Raw genomic sequence first — 17843 nt, forward strand, 5'->3', positions numbered from 1 at the left:
CTGGTGGGGATGATCTGGGAGTGGGAGAGAAGACTCTGAATATGAGCCAATAGCCTAAGCTTTACACCCCCTGCCCTTCTGTGTGACAGCTGAGTTCCATTTGGCAGCCTCACTGAGGGCGAGTGTAGAGGGACCAAAAGGTTTCACAGGGAAATGAGGGAGTAATGCTTTGGAAGCCACAGGGATACTCAGTGGGTCACCTTCTCTACTCCCTGGCCCTGGGGTCTATGGGGTATGTCAAGAGTTCAGCTAAGCTACTCCATGCTATTGCTGCCTCAGCATCTACTTTGTTTGGCCAAACAGCCTTCAGGGACTTTCACAGCAGCCCCTCATGCACCCTAGCCCCAGGAAGTAGCCTACAGACAGAAGTTCCTCATGTGACTTTCCCAACAGCCCTTGCAATCAACAGTCTCCCCTCCCTGCCTGCCTCAGATAAGACCTTTGTGTAGCATACCCACACCACACTCTTTCTGGTTTGAATTGACCCACCTTGCCTTGACTGGGGAACCCCAAAGCACTCTGCCCATGGACCCTAATAAAGGCATATGTGCTAGGGTCCTGCCTCTCCCTGCCAGCACCCTGCCTTGATCTCCCTCTGTGACCCCTCAAGGTATGTCATGTGCTTCCTCCAGGACCTATGAGTAATAAACTATCTCAGCTTCTCTTGTGGTCTGTTGTTGAACCCCAACTCACCATCCAGCACCCTCTATTCTATTTCACAACGTTCACTTAGCAACATTATAATAAGGCATTGCGGCGGCGGGGGGTGGAGGGCAGTTTCTGCTTGGTGGTGGGAAACCAGGGTCCATGGGGGCTGCCAGCATTAAGGAAAAAGTAAGGAAACAGAGAAGATGTTCAGGGAAGAGGCTGAAGATACAAGAGAATTTGGTGCTCATGAGGAGAGGCTGAGCACACATGGCGGGAGCTCAGGATTGGATCAGATGGAGAAACACACCGGTCCATAAAGATTCGGGTCGTCACTGACCGGAGAGCCTTTCCCTTTTGGCACCAACTGGTCTCAGCAAGGATGTGAGGTATGATGGGATATGTTCTGATCATCTTCGGGGGCAAGAGGAGGTCAAGAGTGTTTCCAGAGTCTGAGCCCTGAATGATTTGCTTGCTGGTATGTTGATTTCTGAGACATCTGCTCTCTTAGGTATCACACTGCATATCTTTAGATTACTTTCAATTTTTGACTATCCTAACAATTCTGTGAGGAGAGACAGTACAACATAACCATCAAGGGTTTCAGTCTTATATCCTCCACTTGGTATGAAGCCTTGAACAAATTAATCTTCTGGGGCTTAACTCTCTTTAACTGAATAATGGGGTAATAGTATCTAACTACCTCACAGTGTTGGGATAAAGATTAAGAGTTAATATGCATAAAGCACTTATAACAATACTTAGCATGTAGTACACACCTAATAAGCATTAGTCATGGACATTATAATCTATCAGCTATATATTTCCATACATCTATGATTACCTCGTTAGGATAAATTCTTGGCAATATAATTGTTGGGTAAGATGATGGACAAAATTCTAATGCTTTTAATACAACTTGCCAAAATACGCACCAGAAGATACATTAAATCCCATTGTATCCAATTAAATACCATTGTATCATCAGATACTTATTTTATTCCTACTTATTTATGTCACAAGGCATGACAACCCACTACCCACCCATCAATCAATTACAGTTGCCCTCTGTATACTCACCAACCCAGAATGAGGGAGTGGTGCCTGGTAATCTGTAGTTTAGAGATGTTCCCATTTGATTCATAAATATTCTTCAGTTTAAAGCCATTGTTCTAGAATTTTATCAACTGATAATCAATTGATAAATGTTATCAATTTAAATCAATTGATTAATGCTAAAACATTAGTATACCCAACCTTTTTGTAATACCAACACCTTAGACCAGGCTCTTTTTGAAATTCCCCTTGGCTTTTATAACACCTCTCCTACCTCATTTCCTATTTCTATGTCACTTTTTTTTTCCTTTAGGGGAAAAAAAAAACTGGATATTTTATATAACTGGGAAGTCTAAAGAGGCACTGGCTGCAGGCACATTGTCCAATAGAAATAGAACATGAACCATGTAAACTTGGGGTCTGAAATCATTCATCAGAGTGCTGCCTCTCTCCTCCCATCATTGGCTTGCTTGCTGTCTATGTGGCCTAAGTCTTGGATGGACTCCCTGGTAATCAAGGTACTGGCAGCCTCTGACTCACACCCTTGAGGCTTAACAAGCCCAGGAGAAAATAAAAACAAAAAAAAAAACAAAAACAAAAACACACAGACAAAAAACAATGTATACCCAAGAATCCTAGAATAGGAATCTTCCCCACCAGGAACTAATCCAGGAGCAGGAGTTACCACATCAAACCCAGCAGAGTGCCATGTTTACATTCCCAACACGTCCCTATCTACCAGTTCCTTCTCGACTGTCTTCTGATTTCTCTTGCTTCCTCAAAGCATTCACAACCAATCACTGAGTCATGCTGATTTAATGTCCCCAGGTGTTCTCAAGTCTGTCCTCTGTCCTAACTGGTATGACCTTGGTTCAGACTCTCATCGTCTCTTTCCATAGCCTTCTATCCGGTCTCCTTTCTACATTTCTGCTGCCCTTGGATTCATCCTCCATACATATCCAGATGCAGCCCATTTCCTTGCTTAATGACATTAAGTGCAATACCATTAGGACAAAGTCAAAAATGCCCTAGCATACAAAACTCTCTAAGACCTTCCAGAACTACTCCTGATCCTTGTATGACCAAACCAAACTCGTTTGTTTTTCCTCAAAACCTGTTCCCAATTTTGTTTAAATGTGTTCCACTCATTAAGTACCAATGCTGAAAATTTAGTCATTCTCAGCTCTTTTCTCTTTCTTTCTAGGTCCATGTTTTTCTCTGCCTGTTGCACTCTGACCGCCCTGCCCAGGCCATATCATATTTCTCCTCTTTACCAGTCATCCGCGGAGTCTCTGCACCTTCCCAGCTTCTCTCCACATTGCCATCAGGTATCCCTTTAAACACAAGCTTTACTTAGAAAAACTTCAGCGGCTCCTCATTATCCACTGAATACAAGTCCCCTGGTATTGAAAATAGCACAGACTGGAAATTAATATGATTCAACACAACTGAAAATTATCATGGTTCAACATGATTGATACTTTGGGCCCTATCCCTGTGCCCCACCTCTCCACATCATGCAGACAACCTCATTGTCCCCATGCCTGTTTCCTCTGTTCTCCGTGTGTGGAATGCTCTTCACAATGGCCTTTAGAAATCCTTCTCGATCTTCAGGGCCCTGGCTTTTTCTTCCATGAAGCCTTCCTAGATTTCCCTAGTCAGACAAAGTAAATTCTCTGTGCATCCATTGAAGTTTGTCTATACCCATACCTATATCACAGAAGTGATCACAGCCTGATTGATGCAGTAGTGAGCTGTGCACCAGTGTCAGCCCCAATGGCATGAAGTTCCACTATTTCCCAATTCTATAACTTTGGGGAAATTATGAGCCTGATTTCTCATCTACACATGGCAACGTTAATACCTGCCTCACAGGGTTATCTTAAAAATGAGATGATATGTATAAAGATATTAGAATAGTTCCTGGCACTTGTTCCTGGACTTGCTCTGACCCCTTCTGAAAACCCCACATCACATCTCAGTTACACCTGTGCGTTCTGGAGTCTGACTCCCTGGCACTGAAGCCCAGCTCTATCACTTACCAGCTGTGTGGTTTTGGTCACGTTCTTTGTCTTTGCAGTGTCTGTTTCCCCATCTGCAAAACGGGGATAATAAGTGCATGTACCCAACTGGGCTGTTATGAGGATTAAGTAAGAGGAATATAGCAAACACTTAGAGCAGTGCTTGGCATAGAGGAAGTGCTCAGTGTTAGTTACAGTTACTATCTCTGCATTTCCGGGATCCAGCAGAAAAACTGGAGGACAGTGTTCCATAAATGTGTCATTGTACTGAACCCTGTTTCTCTTTGCAGTGTAATTTAGTTAAGGTTCTTCCCCACATTAACAATGCAAACCCATTCCATTACAATTTAGGTATTGTTTTGCTAACCCCTGTTTATAAAATGTCAAGCTCTACACTCTCTCATTGCTTGGTGAACCATTAGTGAGTGTAAATGTGGGTACAAATCAATTATGGGTGGTTTATTTAGTCTTGGATTGGCTTTTCTGAAACTCACAAGATATTATTATATACATGTAATTTGATTAATTTGCCTATAGCCTGTCAAGTGAACTGCACCCCTCTAAAAAAAGTATATTAAAATATTTTTATGTTGATTTTGAGGTAGTTGTTTGCAATATATAGAAAGATATCGTCTAAAAGAATAAGTTAATATTACAAAAACACTAAAATAAATAAGATATCATCATGCATTTCTATAAATGTTTTTGCAGAATTATTTTATTTCTGGATGTAATGATTAAAAAAAAAACCCACAAAATCTCTAATCTATACTGACAATTGGGGCAGGATGAGATATATTCTCTAATTCTCTGAGTTTTGTTTTGGAGTTTGAGTTATCATAATGCTTCAGAAGGAAGCCACTGTTGATTATTGAGAGGGGCAGACAGGGGTGTGGGGGGGAATACAGGGGAGCAGCCAGGACTGCAGTTCCCACTGACAATGACCCTGCTGAAGAAGCACTTATAGTCAGAAGATGTGGAAGAAAAAAGGTAAAAGAAAGAAAAACAAATTCATTATAAATATTCAAAACTTGACTATAATGAAGTTTCTCAACCTTGGCACAATTGACATTTGGGGCTGGATAATCCTTGGGGCGGGGGGGGGGGGAGGGGGCTGTCTTGTGCACTGAAGAATGTTTAGCAGTGTCCCTGCCTTCTACCCACTAGGTGCTAATAGCACCCCTTCCTAGTTCTAACAACCAAAAATGTCTCCAGACATTGCTAAATGTCCCCTGAAAGGCAAAATCACCCAGGTTTGAGAATAACTACCTTGATGGGAGAAAATTAGTAAAGGTATTAGGTGGAACATCTTATAGATTATTAAAAACGTTCCCTATTTTTAGGTATTTTTATTGACACACATAGGCTTATCATAAAACTAATGATCTGTACTACCAATAAAAAGACCCCAGACCATGGTTCTGATACATTTCCCCAGAGATTAGCACCAGGAGTCCTCTGTCTGGGATGAGGTGATGAAGGTAAACGGGTGACAGGGAAGGAAAGAGGTGCTTTAAAGTGCCAGTTGGTCTTTCCAACCAGCAAATCTATTTTTGCCCACCTGTGAGGTGCAAGACACTGCAGAGAATGTGGAGGTACACTGCACTCAGACTTTCCTTTAAAGATTATACTTCCATGACAAATGACTTCCCACCTTCTGCTTTTTCCTTTTAATAAACACCTGGTTGGTATTTGTTTCAACAGAGGCCATTAAAAATAGTGTTATGCAGTCAGAAAATGGGACTGTTAAAAGAACAGAAGGACATACAGTTCATTTCTCCACCATACTTCACTGAAATCATTTTAGGAAATTAACAATTACATTAATTGCCTAAAAACAAGATTCTCTGGTCTTCCTTGGCAGTACATTTCCCCCCAATTTCTTCTTTATAATTGGTAATAGAAATGCTGAAATTAGGATAAAAACTTTAAACTTGTCATCACGATGAAATTAACTTATAATGCAAAAATAACACTTCCCTATACTGACTTAGCAATATTTCTACTTTTAACTATAGGGGATGAATAAATAAAGGAACACAAGTCTCAAACAGACATGGTGTGCTCAAGAGGTTTAATTATGTGGCGAGTAATAAAAAGAACTGGCATAAAGTCCATGGCACTAACATCCGCAAGGATTCCTATTTCCTGAAAACTAGAACATGCCTAAAGATGATCTCCTGACCCAACTACAAACAGGTATTTACTTCCTATTAACCTTTGTCATCACTGAACTTCTGAAGCCATTGTTTCCTCTGACGGCAGACATGCCTTTATTCATATTAGTTTTTCAGAGTGTGTTAAACACATATTTAGCAATAGCAAAAACAGCAGGGAGACAACAGCAGGAACCAGCAGACACTGCCTATGAGAGATGAAGCTCTTGAAATAAGTACCAGGATACAGTCTGCTTTGATTTCGGGCGTGAGCTTGAGTAATCCTAACCCTTCACCCACTTCCAACCCATCGTCCCCCACTTTAATGACACAAATCTTAATTTATAGGAAGATCTTTTGCTTTTTTTGGAAAACAAATGTATGCTCAGATTCTAGGAGCCACTTTTATAATAGTGATTTCTGTGTTACACAGTCTTACATGCGACAGACCGCTCTGCTGAGAGTCAGGCAACCTGGCAAGTTCGACTTCGATTCTAAACACTTACTAGAAGTGCGTCCAGGTCAGACACTCAATTCCTCCTGGTCTTATCTAGAAAATGGGTATAAATACCTGCCCTTTCTTACCTGACATAATTGTCCTGAGGTTCATGTAAGAAAATGTAGTTGTCAAGAGAAAAAAGCACTGTGTTCCTACCGGTGCTGTGGCAGAATTGCTCTCATAATATGCATGTTACAGTCCAATTCTTTCAGCTGAATCAGCTTCTTTGTTCATGCCTTAGAGAGCTGGCGGTATTGTATCCCCTGCTGTTAAAATGTGAATACATTAGGTCATTGGTTAAAAGAATAAGAACTATACTAGAAGCAATGCCTCTTTATGATGAAGGTAAAAATACTGAAATAAAAATTTTAAAGTCTTCAAAGATGAGGCAACTACCTTAATGCAGTAAGAGAATGACTTCTGTTTGTGCACCCAAGGGAAAGGAAATAAAAATAATCCTAATCAGAATTTCTTGACCTTGACACTTTATGATCTGCTTCATCGTTTTGGTTTATTTACACTTCTGACTCCCGGGGCTCTCAGTGCCCTGGGCTCCTGGGACCCAATCTCTTGTACCTTCTCTTTACACCTTCCCCTGAGCAACACAAAAAACTTCCGATTAATGTCAGAAACTGAATTAACTGAATGTTAGCTGAAATCGATTTCAGAAAGTATTAACTGATCTACCTTTTAACTCTTGAACTACTTGTTTCCAACTGTAGTAAAAGGTTTGGGCACCCTACAAAGGAATGCTGTGCATCTCAAATCAGATTTCTCTTTTTCTTTTGGGGAAGGGAGTGGTGGTAGTGATAATGGAGAGTATGATGGATAGAAAACGTTTATATTCTCATTAAGATAAGAAGGTTTTATGTTCTCACAGAATGGTTCTCAGGTACAAAAGAACGTATCCATTTTTCTCTTTTGAACTCTTAGAGTAATGTCAATTCATAACCCATAGTTGATATTCGACTGATGTTTGTTGAAGTCAATCATCTTGTTTTGGATCTGTCAGGCTGACAGGAAGAAAGGGTCTGCTAGCATCCTCAGTCCCCTGAGATTTGTCCTTAGCTCGTCTCCCTGAGAATACTCCTTAGATGGAGGCTTAGCCATGTCTGTGAATCCAAATCCATCCTTCAGTTCCCTGGCATTCTTGGATTTGGGTCCACACTTAAATTAGTATTTAATGTCTTCATATTGATGTCCTAGAATGCCTTAATATTATTTCTATTATTTCCACCCTTGGTTCTGGGGTTTCCATTAAAAAAAAAATTGTCACAGTGTACCTTCTTATTTCTTAATACTGAGCAACGAAGAAAAGATACAAAAGATACAAAATCCATCCTAACCAAGAAGTCCCTTCCATCAAGAGTTGTTAAACATTCTGTCCATGTGTTTGGAATTATCTTTTGACTTTAACATTTTGACTCCAACATTTCTTTTTTTTAATTTGAAGGAGAATTTTAGAAGTTTCCAAAAAAAAAGTAACTTTATCACCAAATCAGTAAACCACGTTACCAATTATTTTTTATTTGTATTGCACACAATATTTTACAGAAAAAAAATAAAGAACCCCTTATTGTTAAACTCCAATTAATTACATGTTTTCTTCTGATTCTTCTCAATGTAGGTACCTAAATTTTTACATAAATATAATCAGTACATAAAATAATTTAACACTTTTGAATCTCACTTAACATTTGTTCATACAATTTTACATATAGCAATATCATTTAATGACTATATAACAGTCTACAACAGCAATACCAATACATCAAAATCTGCTCATCCATTTCCCAATTTGGGGCTTTTTTTTTAAACCCATATGAATGAAATTGCTAGAACTATCTTTGTATAAGTAGCTTATTTTTCTTTTAAATACTTCCCTAGGCATATGCTATTTGAAGTGAGTTGATCTAGCAAAAAAAGATTGGTTACAGAGCTCTTGTTGCAATCATCTAAATAATTCTTTTAAAAATTACTAATATAATAATGCTACTGACATGAAGATACGTGAATTTTAAAATGTTTTGCTGTATTAGCATAAACTAGGTCAAAGTTGTTTCAATTTGCATTTTTAATACTATTTAAATCTGAATTATCATTCCAAGAATTCACTTTTATTTGTAGCTTCTCATTTGTACTCTATCTTTTCATTAATATGCTTAGTAAAGAGTAGAAAGCCTTATGGATTTGCATCTACTTTTTAAAAAACATTAAGCACTTTATTCATGTGTAATGCTAGCAGCTTTTTTTTTCAACCCAATCTTTTCATTTTCTTCCTGTTTGGTGTCCATTTTTCATTTTTCTTTAGTTGATCTCACCTACTTTCCCAATAATGTTTTTCACTGCCATAAAGTTTTTTTTGTACTGCTGGGATGAGAATTGTAGTCTTTTTATTTTTACCTTTATAATCAACGTTTTAATTCATCTGGAATGAATGGCCTTATCATATGTAAAGTGGGCCCGATTCTTTTTTTCATACTGACATCCAGGCTAGTCTTTCCACCAGTAGTTATTTCATAATTACTTGTTTTTTAATTGGTTTGTCTTTAAATCCTAAACTTTCTAAATATACTATGATGCTGAGTAGGAAGTTTAAGGGCAAGACTCTCATTTTTTTCCCCTAAGTTAAAAAGACAAATCTATCTTTCCTTGCCTATTTTCCTACTTTACACAATTCTGTCAAATTACTCAAAGTATCAGTTGGAATGGTGAGTGGAAGTGTAATAAATCTATATATTAATGTCATCTAGGGGCATTCCTTTGGATAGGATTTCATACATATTACCTAACTTAATCCTCACAATAATTCGGCAAAGTATAGTTCTATAGATGGTGAAATTATCTTGATGGGTTTAAACCTAAAAATATGCCCCATAAAACCACTTTATCACATTCAAAATATGCATAAATATTAAGACCAATTCACGACTTGTTTCCAGTAAGCTGTAAATTTCTTAAATCTTTTTCTCCTTTTCCTCACCTTTTAGCCTAGTAACATCTGCATTTCTTATAAACATGTTGTTCAGATCAAAAGATACTCTAAAAAGCATTACTTTGTCAAAACTTAGCCAAATTCTGCTGCCAGGAGCTCCACTGCTCTAAACTATATATTTAATTAATCCTAATCTTCCCATTTCCCTGATGAGAATCAGCTGAGAGACCCGAGTCTGGAGCAATGCTGCACTGACTTCCAGGAGCATGTTTCCCCTCCCGCAGTACAGGCACTCTTATAACAGTTAATGTTAGAAGAAAGCCTAGATGCCACTGTTGGCTCTTCTACACGTACCAGACCCTGAGCAAATTATTAATAATTGTCTTTCTTCTTTAAAAATCTATTCACTATCAGCCTCACAGGTTGTTGAGAAACTGTAATTAGAAAGCACAATAAGCGCCTACCACATAGAAATGCTCCATTCCAGAACAAAAAACTGGCTTAATGGGCTCTCTTCCTATAGGATTATCATTCTAAGGAACAGAAACAGGAGACTGAAGTGGATGGAGTTTACCTCTTCTCGCAACTCCACAGATATTCACAACTGTAGTACAACAGTTTTGGCTTCTGATGGTTCTAGAAAAAAAATGTTTCTGTTGTTTAGAAATCTATGGATGGTTTTGAGAAACCATCTGTAATCCCAGGTTAGAAATGCCTCACTCCATTTCTTCTTAGGAATTTCATAACAGCCAATCTGAAGTACCTTTTCCTGGGGGCAAGACACTTTTTCCTTTTGGCCTGAGTTAGAGTTGTTGGAAGTTCTTTTCTTTTAGGTGCCAGCACAGGGCTCTGCAGCAATTTTCTGAAGTATTAAATCAGAACTACCCTTACGCCCTAGATTTCCTTTGGGACAAACTTCCCAAGAATGAACTCTTCAATGACTAAATGAATTCTCCAGCACTTTCTGTAATCTTTTGATTGTGGTGGTGTCCCTGACTCATAGGTTAACAAGAGTCAAATGGGGGAACTGAACTGCAAAGTGGAACCGAACTGCAAAGTGTATTGTAAACACCAGACCTCGACAAATAAAGGAACATGCAAAGCTAATCTTCTAACAGTTGGCACTTGCGTAAGTTGCTATTGCTACCATCATGTCTGTACATTGATATCATATACAAAACACCCACATAATTTACTGTGTAACTATTCAGAGGTGGTAGCAACTGTAATAACTGCAAAACTAATTAAAATATTCCTTAGGTATTATTGTTGTTATAGACAAATACAATCGGAAGATCATTAGTAGATATATATTACCTGCCGTTAAGCACAGTTGCTAATATGGAACCCTCACTTATACACCCAATACTAAAATAAAGTTAACCTTGTCCAACAGTCAATCAGTTACTGATAGGTTAACAAAGACATCCAATGACTGATGTCTCAAACAGAACTAAAGACAACATCTACACAGCATCCACCATATAACCAGTTCTAATTACTCATATAGGAAACTGTCCTCTAAATGAAAATACTCTGATGCCAGGACGAAGGCCCAAAATAGCACTTCCAGTTTGCTTCTTCCTAGTTTTCAAGATGTTTCCCTGGGCTTTCTAGGTTTTTGCTTCCCTCAGAGGAGTCTAGTTTGGCCATGATTATGTTATTGGTTCCAGAAACCTCTGGTTGTTTATCATCACCATCAAAGATAATGTCTTCTGGATTTGGAGGTGGGGGACAGAATTCTTCACTTGGAAAGATCTCCCGGAACAGTGTTTCAGCTTGCTTGACCGCATGCTCATTTCCCAGTCCACAGTCAGGCCCAGAGCAGACATAAACATTGGACGGTAAGCCATTATATGAGCTTCTGCTGACTCCGGAGGAATCTCTCATATTAAAATAAAGAGCCCACAAGAGTCTTGGCTTTGTAAGTTCCTCCTCATTTATTGCTGCTTCAGTATATGGAGTGAATAGTTTCTTTACTACTGACTCTAAGTCTTCTCTTGCTGTTTTAGAGGAGGAACAGGTCAGATGTACCAGATAAGTGTCTTTCATGCACGTCATGGTTGAAGAACATAATTCAGTGACACGAACGGCACATGTTCCTGAGTCCGCTGGAGGCACTATCAAAATGGAAATTTGCTGATCTGAATCTGTCTTTAGTATAGATTGATCTGTAATGAGCACTGCCCTGGAGATCTGCTTATACTGTATATTTGAGCATGTTTTCTCAGAAAGGTAACTATCCTCCACAATAAAATATTTAGCATTTATTCTTTGACCTAAGTGATCTATAATTGCTTTACATCTTCCAGATTCTTTGTCAACTACAAGGCATTGAACTTTATGGCGAAGACAATAGATTCCACCAAAAACTGCACACATCCTGCAGAAACACTGGGGAATTTCTCCTTGGCCATATAAGGGAAATAAAAAGGGAGTGTTGCCAAACCGTCCAAGACACTGAAGGAAGTTTTTTGTTGCTTTAAGGCCATCTATTGTAGTGCAAGATGATTCTGTCATTGCAATGGAGTGCAGTACAAAATGCTGGAGGTTGGGGGTTAATTTTTTAGTTTTTAAGTACTCTGAAAATGAGCATTGCATGAAAGCTTGGTATTGGTCAGGATGTTGTTCATAGTCTAAACAAAATGTAAGAAATTTCATTAGTATCCTCTTTTCAACCATAGTGAGTTCTTTGCTATTGAAGACATCTGCTCTGGAACAAGGCACCTGTTCTACTTTTCCTTCTCGAAATGCAAGAATCCTAGTGACATTTTTAAATTCTGCATAACGACTAACATTTGATTTGATTAAAAGATCAATCAGCAACCCTTGAGAATACAGGAGCTTTGATACCAAATCAATATTAAACCTCCTGCTTTCTTTAACTATTTGAGAGTAAGTAATCCTATTTCTCTTTAGTTGATCAGTGTTGTCTTCCTCTATAGGTTTGTTTTCATCTGTATCTCCACCTGAAACTGTGTGTCTACAAGTTTCATCTCCACAATATTTTTCTTCTGCCAAGGTGCCCTCTACACCACTTACTTCTAGTGAAATCTCTCCATCATTTTTTGGAATGTCTTTGGCAGGCATTTCGTAGCTAGTGACATATGAGTGTGTTTCTTCAGACAAGCATGCAGAATCCAGAGGTTTAGTGAGAGTACTAGATGTCAGTGAGGAAGGATTTTTCTGCAGAGCATCAGTCTCTTCAATTTTGTCATCCATATCCTGATTGGCGTAACAAAAAACTTCTGTGTGTTGAATGGTTTCATCCGTCTTGCGCAGAGTGATGGCTTCTTCTGTTTCATGAATCAGGCCTTGCCACGAGGCAGTACTTTCTTCTGCAACATCACTCTTTTGCTGGTACTCCTTCAACCAGGAGAGCAATCCTGAAAAGTTGAAACTTGCCCAGTTTCCTCCATAGTAGCTTCTTGAATCGAGATGCAGAACCCTCTGACCACTTCTTGAACACGCAGCTGCAAGGATGGATTCAGGCAGACCTGTCCCTATTATGATCACATCGAATTCTGTGGGGAGACTGTCCGCCATTCTGGAAGATAAAGCGTCTGCTGACAACTGCCGATAAAGGAAACACGTATGAGTCTAGGCTGAGGGCTCAGCTGGGACGTGAATGTGCCGTAATAAATCTCTCCTTGTGGTATTCCAGTTCATCCCAGAAGTACTGAGGCTGCAGGTCCTAGCTGTTTAACTGTCACCCTTTCTTAATACTGTTTTCCTTAGGTCAGTAGCATAAAAATATGATAAAATATATCTAATCACATCTGAGAACACTAAAACGGATGTGTGGTTTTCATTTCTGTATTTCATCTTAGCAGTAAATGTCAAAATGCATCACACATGCATTTGTGACTGGAACTCTTCTCTGAAAGAAGAAAATTCAAGAAAGAATACAATTGTAAACAATATTAAGAGAAAAGTAATTTCATGCAACAGCAATTACAATCCACTGGAGTCTGATTTGTTGTTAGGACATAAGCCTCTATGAAAGCAAGTCATTAAATGCTTTCTTACATATTTTCTAATTTCTTGAAAACAACAGAGATTTACCCCCCAAATTACATAATAATGAAGAGGGGACATCATAATGTCCCATAAAAATAAAGAACTTTCGTAATACAATTCTAGAAGTTTTGCTTTTCTTTTTTTAAATATATATATTTTTTACATTTATTCACTTTTTGAGAGACAGACAGAGTGCGAGCAGGGGAGGGGCAGAGAGGGAGGCACAAAATCTGAAACAGGCTCCAGGCTCTGAGCTGTCAGCACAGAGCCCAATGTGGGGCTCAAACTCACGAGCGGTGAGATCATGACCTGAGCTGAAGTAGGACGCATAACCAACTGAGCTATCCAGGTGCCTATAAGTTTTGCTTTTTCTAATACTAATATCTGAATAAAACTATACAGAACTGTGAGCTTAGACTATAAGAAATGCTTGGTTCCACCTGTTTATGGAAACAGACTACATACTATGTGCACATTGTCATGATGAGGAATATTTCTGTGGCCAATTTAAGTCAGTGGGTGTTTTTAGAACAGCTGAATGAAAGACATTTCTGTGCCAAAACCTCCCGTAGGATCTCGTGGTAGCATCATGAGACTATTTTAGTGAATTAACCAGATTATTGCAAAGGGATTGAGTCAAACAACCAGCATTTTGAAATATTTAGGTGCATAAAAGGTCTACTCAAGGGTACATGCATTTATAACAAATCTTTATATGAACGTACATACACACATGTGTTTTTAGGTGTAAGTTAAAAAGGAGAATTTCTGCCTTTCTAAGTTAAAATATATTCATATAAATAATACCTACTTGTGAAATCCAAGTGAGCATGAGGTGGCTTGCATTTTGCCAGCCTCTGGCTCTGTGACCCTGAATCTCTGTATCCCAACATAAAGGCCTATCTAAACATCCTCTGCTAAGATTAATATGTTATTTGGATTTTTGGAGGGAGTGGGAGGTGGCAGTGAAGAAACCACCCCCCCCTCCCCCCCGTTAACTTCTGGCATAACGCTGGTTATACACCATGCACAGAACATTTGTGTGGCTAAAGGGGCAACAGCGAAGGGGGTGTAAGGCATACTGCCCTGGCAGTTTTCAGGCTGACACACTACATATACACCATGTGATGTCTCAGCCGTCATCGTCATCGTGCAGCTAGAGGGGGCGTTCTTTGAGCACTAATGTTCCCTACCAGTACACTCACTGAAATCTAGATCAGTACTAAATGGGCCTGCCTAGGCTAAGATGACAAATTACCTTGGACATTTGTAAAACAAGCCATTCGACCGAAAATTGGATTAAATCGACTAGTTCACTGAATGGACTGGTCAGTTTAAGTGAAATGGCGATCTTAACAGTCCTGTCTAGTCAAAGCCTCTGCCTCAAGAATATCAGGGATTCTACTTGCTGTCAGCATTCCCTGAAAAAACAGGAACTGAGCGGTGAAATGAGGCAGCCGCCCAGCCTGTTCATACATGTATGTATGCATTACTTACCCTGCTTTCTTCCAGCAGGGTGTGCAGAGGAAGACAGAACCCAGGAAGGTATATGAGGAAGTGTAACCACACCATGTGCTTATTATTGGCTTAGGAGACAGAGCAGAAGATACAAAGCAGAAGTGCTAAAACCAGGCGCCTTCTAACCCACAGATGTCCAAAGAGTCCTCAAAACGCCAAGCACATAGGACAGAACCACCTTAAAGAACATTTAGCTCACTCCTCCATGACATAACAAAACTGATGGCAGGAGAGTTTAGTGACTGGGAAACTCCATACAATCGGTTAGCCAGGCGACAGAGCAGAACCCACTCTCGTGTCATCAGGCCAGTGGGCTTTCCACTTGATAGGGCAGTGGAAACAAGCAGCCACTTTGGGAATTTTTAAATTTCCTCCCCCTAAACACTCCATGTTAGTTCTTGCTCAGGGAGAATGGGGTGTGGGGGATGTACCCTCCCTTTCTTCAACTTTAACTCTTATCTAGGAGCACAATCCTTGGAATTTACTTCACGCAAAGAAATTCTTAGTCCTGGCTAAGAACTTTTTAAGTTCTATCATAACTCCACTGTTGACTTGTCTCCCAGGGCTTAAACAAGTCTCTGAATCTCTTAGCCCAGAGTTTCCACCTCTAATTTAAAAACAGGGATAAAGTCATGGTCGAAAGCGTAACTGTATGCCCAGAGAAACACAGAAGTCAAAACACCATGTGGTGAACGTTTCTACCAGTTTTAGATAATCCCTTCTGACTAGGATGGGACCTGAGCAGGGAGAGGAGTGAAGGAGGAAAAAGCAATGGAAGAGAAGGAGACGCAGCAGCAGAGTGAGGTCACAGAGAGGAGATAAGGAAGAGGGAGAATGCTAGCACTAATAAAGAACTCCACACACCCTGTTTTTAAAGCCCCAGACACAAAGTCCAGGTAGAAACAGAACTTCCCAGCACATAAAGAGCACTTCTAGGAAATAAGAAATTTCATGTCTGTGATCAAACACCTGTTGCCCATCGCAGGGAGCGTTACTGATGATACTTCACAATTAAGCTTCGATCACCCTCTTTCTGAAAACTTAGCCTGCCTAAAAAATTGCCTGGCAGGTATTTTAAATATAAATAATATAATCACCTAGCCATCTATATTACCACCCACATACACTTAACAGCCCCCTCCCAAGTTTCAAATCTTTGTATAAATGAAATTCTCACATTAATGCTTATTGAGGAGGGGGGAAGTAGTATTGGAATATTAGAATCACTGAATCAATCAAATAAATGAAATCATGATTTCTATTACTTTTTTTCTGGTTTCCTTTAAAATACCAAAGAGTGAGTTATATCAAATATTTGGGTTTGCCACAACATAGGAGATTGGTGAATAAGAAAATTTCTGATAATGCTGCAAAGATTTTGTTCTCAAAAACCTGCCAAGATAAAAGCAGTAATAAATTATCAATACATTTCAGGATTTTTTTTTTTTAAGGAACTTTAAGACCTGAGAAATACACATTCTCATTTCACAGCCTGTACAAATGAAATTCCTGGAGCACACACAAAAAGGTACTTGCCAAGCTTAGAAAATCACGCCCTCAACGATACATTGGGTAGATCCTCCTTCAAAATGTCAAGTCTCAGTGAGACTTGAATCTTCCACAGGATTCGGAATATGGTTGAAATAAACCTTCATTTTAACAATCAAGTTCTACTTCAATGAAATCTACTGCTGCACAGCTAATTATTTGTCCATCTAGGGTGGGATTCTCAGAGCCAGATGTAATCTCACCTTAGATTTTGGTGTGCTGGAACCACTAAGGAGGTAAAATATAGTAAAAATAGCTTATGAGCCACAAGTCAATTTGCATTCTGAAGACCTGAATGAAGCTCTTTCACTTCCTAGGAAGCATTCAAAGGTTTACATCTGCTAATGAGCAAAACTAAAGAAAAGAAATACACACTGCCACTCGGCTACATTTCTACTTCTCATTTTAGAAAACAGTACTGAATGAATTAAATCTCTTCTCATCCCCCTCTCCAGCTTTCATGAGTTACTTTTTCTTGAATCTGTTGACTCTACAGCCCCTCGTTTCTTTCCTCAAAGTGTAAAGCCGCCGTTTCGTGGCCTGTTGAATTATATCGGGAGGTGAAAACAGAGAAATGAGATGAACTGGACAGTGGCTGGAGGGAGCTGGGAAGGAGCTGGGGCTGAAGCCGGGCCGGCTGCGTTGCAGAGGGGCGGCCACAGGCACAGAGCCGGGGCCGCCGCAGGCCGAGAGGAGGTGAAGGAAGGAGGAAGGAAAAGCCATGCGGCGCGGGGCGGACGAGCGGAGGCGAGGCCGGCGCGGGAGCTGAACTGCAGGGCGGGCTGGAGGGGAGGTCGCGCGGGGAGGAACTGGGAGTGGGCTGGGTGGCGAGGGCACGCGCAGAGACGGTGGCAATGCAGGGAACGGGAAGTTTTCAGAGGGGAGGATGCTTTCCTCCCAGCCCAACTCACCGAAAAGGCTGCTGCTAAACCCGTCCCACACGCAGCCCACGGTGTCCCAGACCCAGCCGTTCCTCAGGCAGGACACGAAGGTAAAGGTGACCCCGAAGAGGGACACCAGCAGGTCGCTGAGGCTGATGTTGACCAGCAAGAGGTGGGTGGGAGTGCGGAGCCGCTGGAACTTGTAGTAGAGGACAAGCACCAGCAGGTTGTTGCCGACGCCCAGCAGCCCGATAGAGCCAAGGAGCAGCGCCAGGCGCTCATAGGTGCCCGGGCTGAACAGCGGCGCGGGGCTGAGCGTCCCCGCTGGTCCCGGCCCCTCGGCGCCCGCGGCCCCGCCGCCCTCCCAGTGGCCCTGGCCGCCGCTACGGTTCCCCGAGTACATGGCCCGGCGCCGGCGCGCTCGGCGGCCGCGGCGCTCAGCCTCCTGCGCGGGCCGCGGCACGCTCCGCACTGGGTGGGGCTCGGGCTCCACCGCCCGCCCCGGCCATTGTGCGCGCCAGGACCTCGACACGTCACCAGAGGCCGCCCTCCTCCGCCCCTTCC

At 40.8% G+C, this 17843-nt stretch overlaps 2 protein-coding genes across 3 annotated transcripts in view; both read right to left on the reverse strand.

Annotated features, from left to right (window-relative positions):
- Positions 1–17819, reverse strand: part of OPN3 (opsin 3) — a 43753-nt gene extending 25934 nt beyond the window's left edge. The window contains exons 1-2 of one of the 2 annotated variants that reach the window (XM_053209591.1): positions 17310–17819; positions 12861–13192 (exon numbers count right to left, since the gene is read on the reverse strand). In XM_053209591.1, coding sequence (XP_053065566.1) covers positions 13152–13192; positions 17310–17682 — 414 coding nt within the window. In that variant the 5' untranslated portion in view covers positions 17683–17819 and the 3' untranslated portion in view covers positions 12861–13151. Of the gene's footprint in view, positions 1–12860; positions 13193–17309 lie in introns of those variants that run through there. The other variant, XM_015072871.3, reaches the window with a different exon arrangement.
- On the reverse strand, positions 7880–17449 carry CHML (CHM like Rab escort protein). Its single transcript, XM_027046322.2, has 2 exons — positions 17310–17449; positions 7880–12885 (listed from the first exon to the last, which is right to left on the reverse strand). Exon 2 carries the CDS (start codon positions 12856–12858, stop codon positions 10897–10899), a length of 1962 nt encoding a protein of 653 aa, XP_026902123.1. The 5' UTR covers positions 12859–12885; positions 17310–17449; the 3' UTR covers positions 7880–10896.
- Positions 17820–17843: the final 24 nt, after the last annotated feature.

Source organism: Acinonyx jubatus, chromosome E4 (assembly GCF_027475565.1).
Source record: "Acinonyx jubatus isolate Ajub_Pintada_27869175 chromosome E4, VMU_Ajub_asm_v1.0, whole genome shotgun sequence".
Taxonomy (NCBI): Eukaryota; Metazoa; Chordata; class Mammalia; order Carnivora; family Felidae; genus Acinonyx; species Acinonyx jubatus.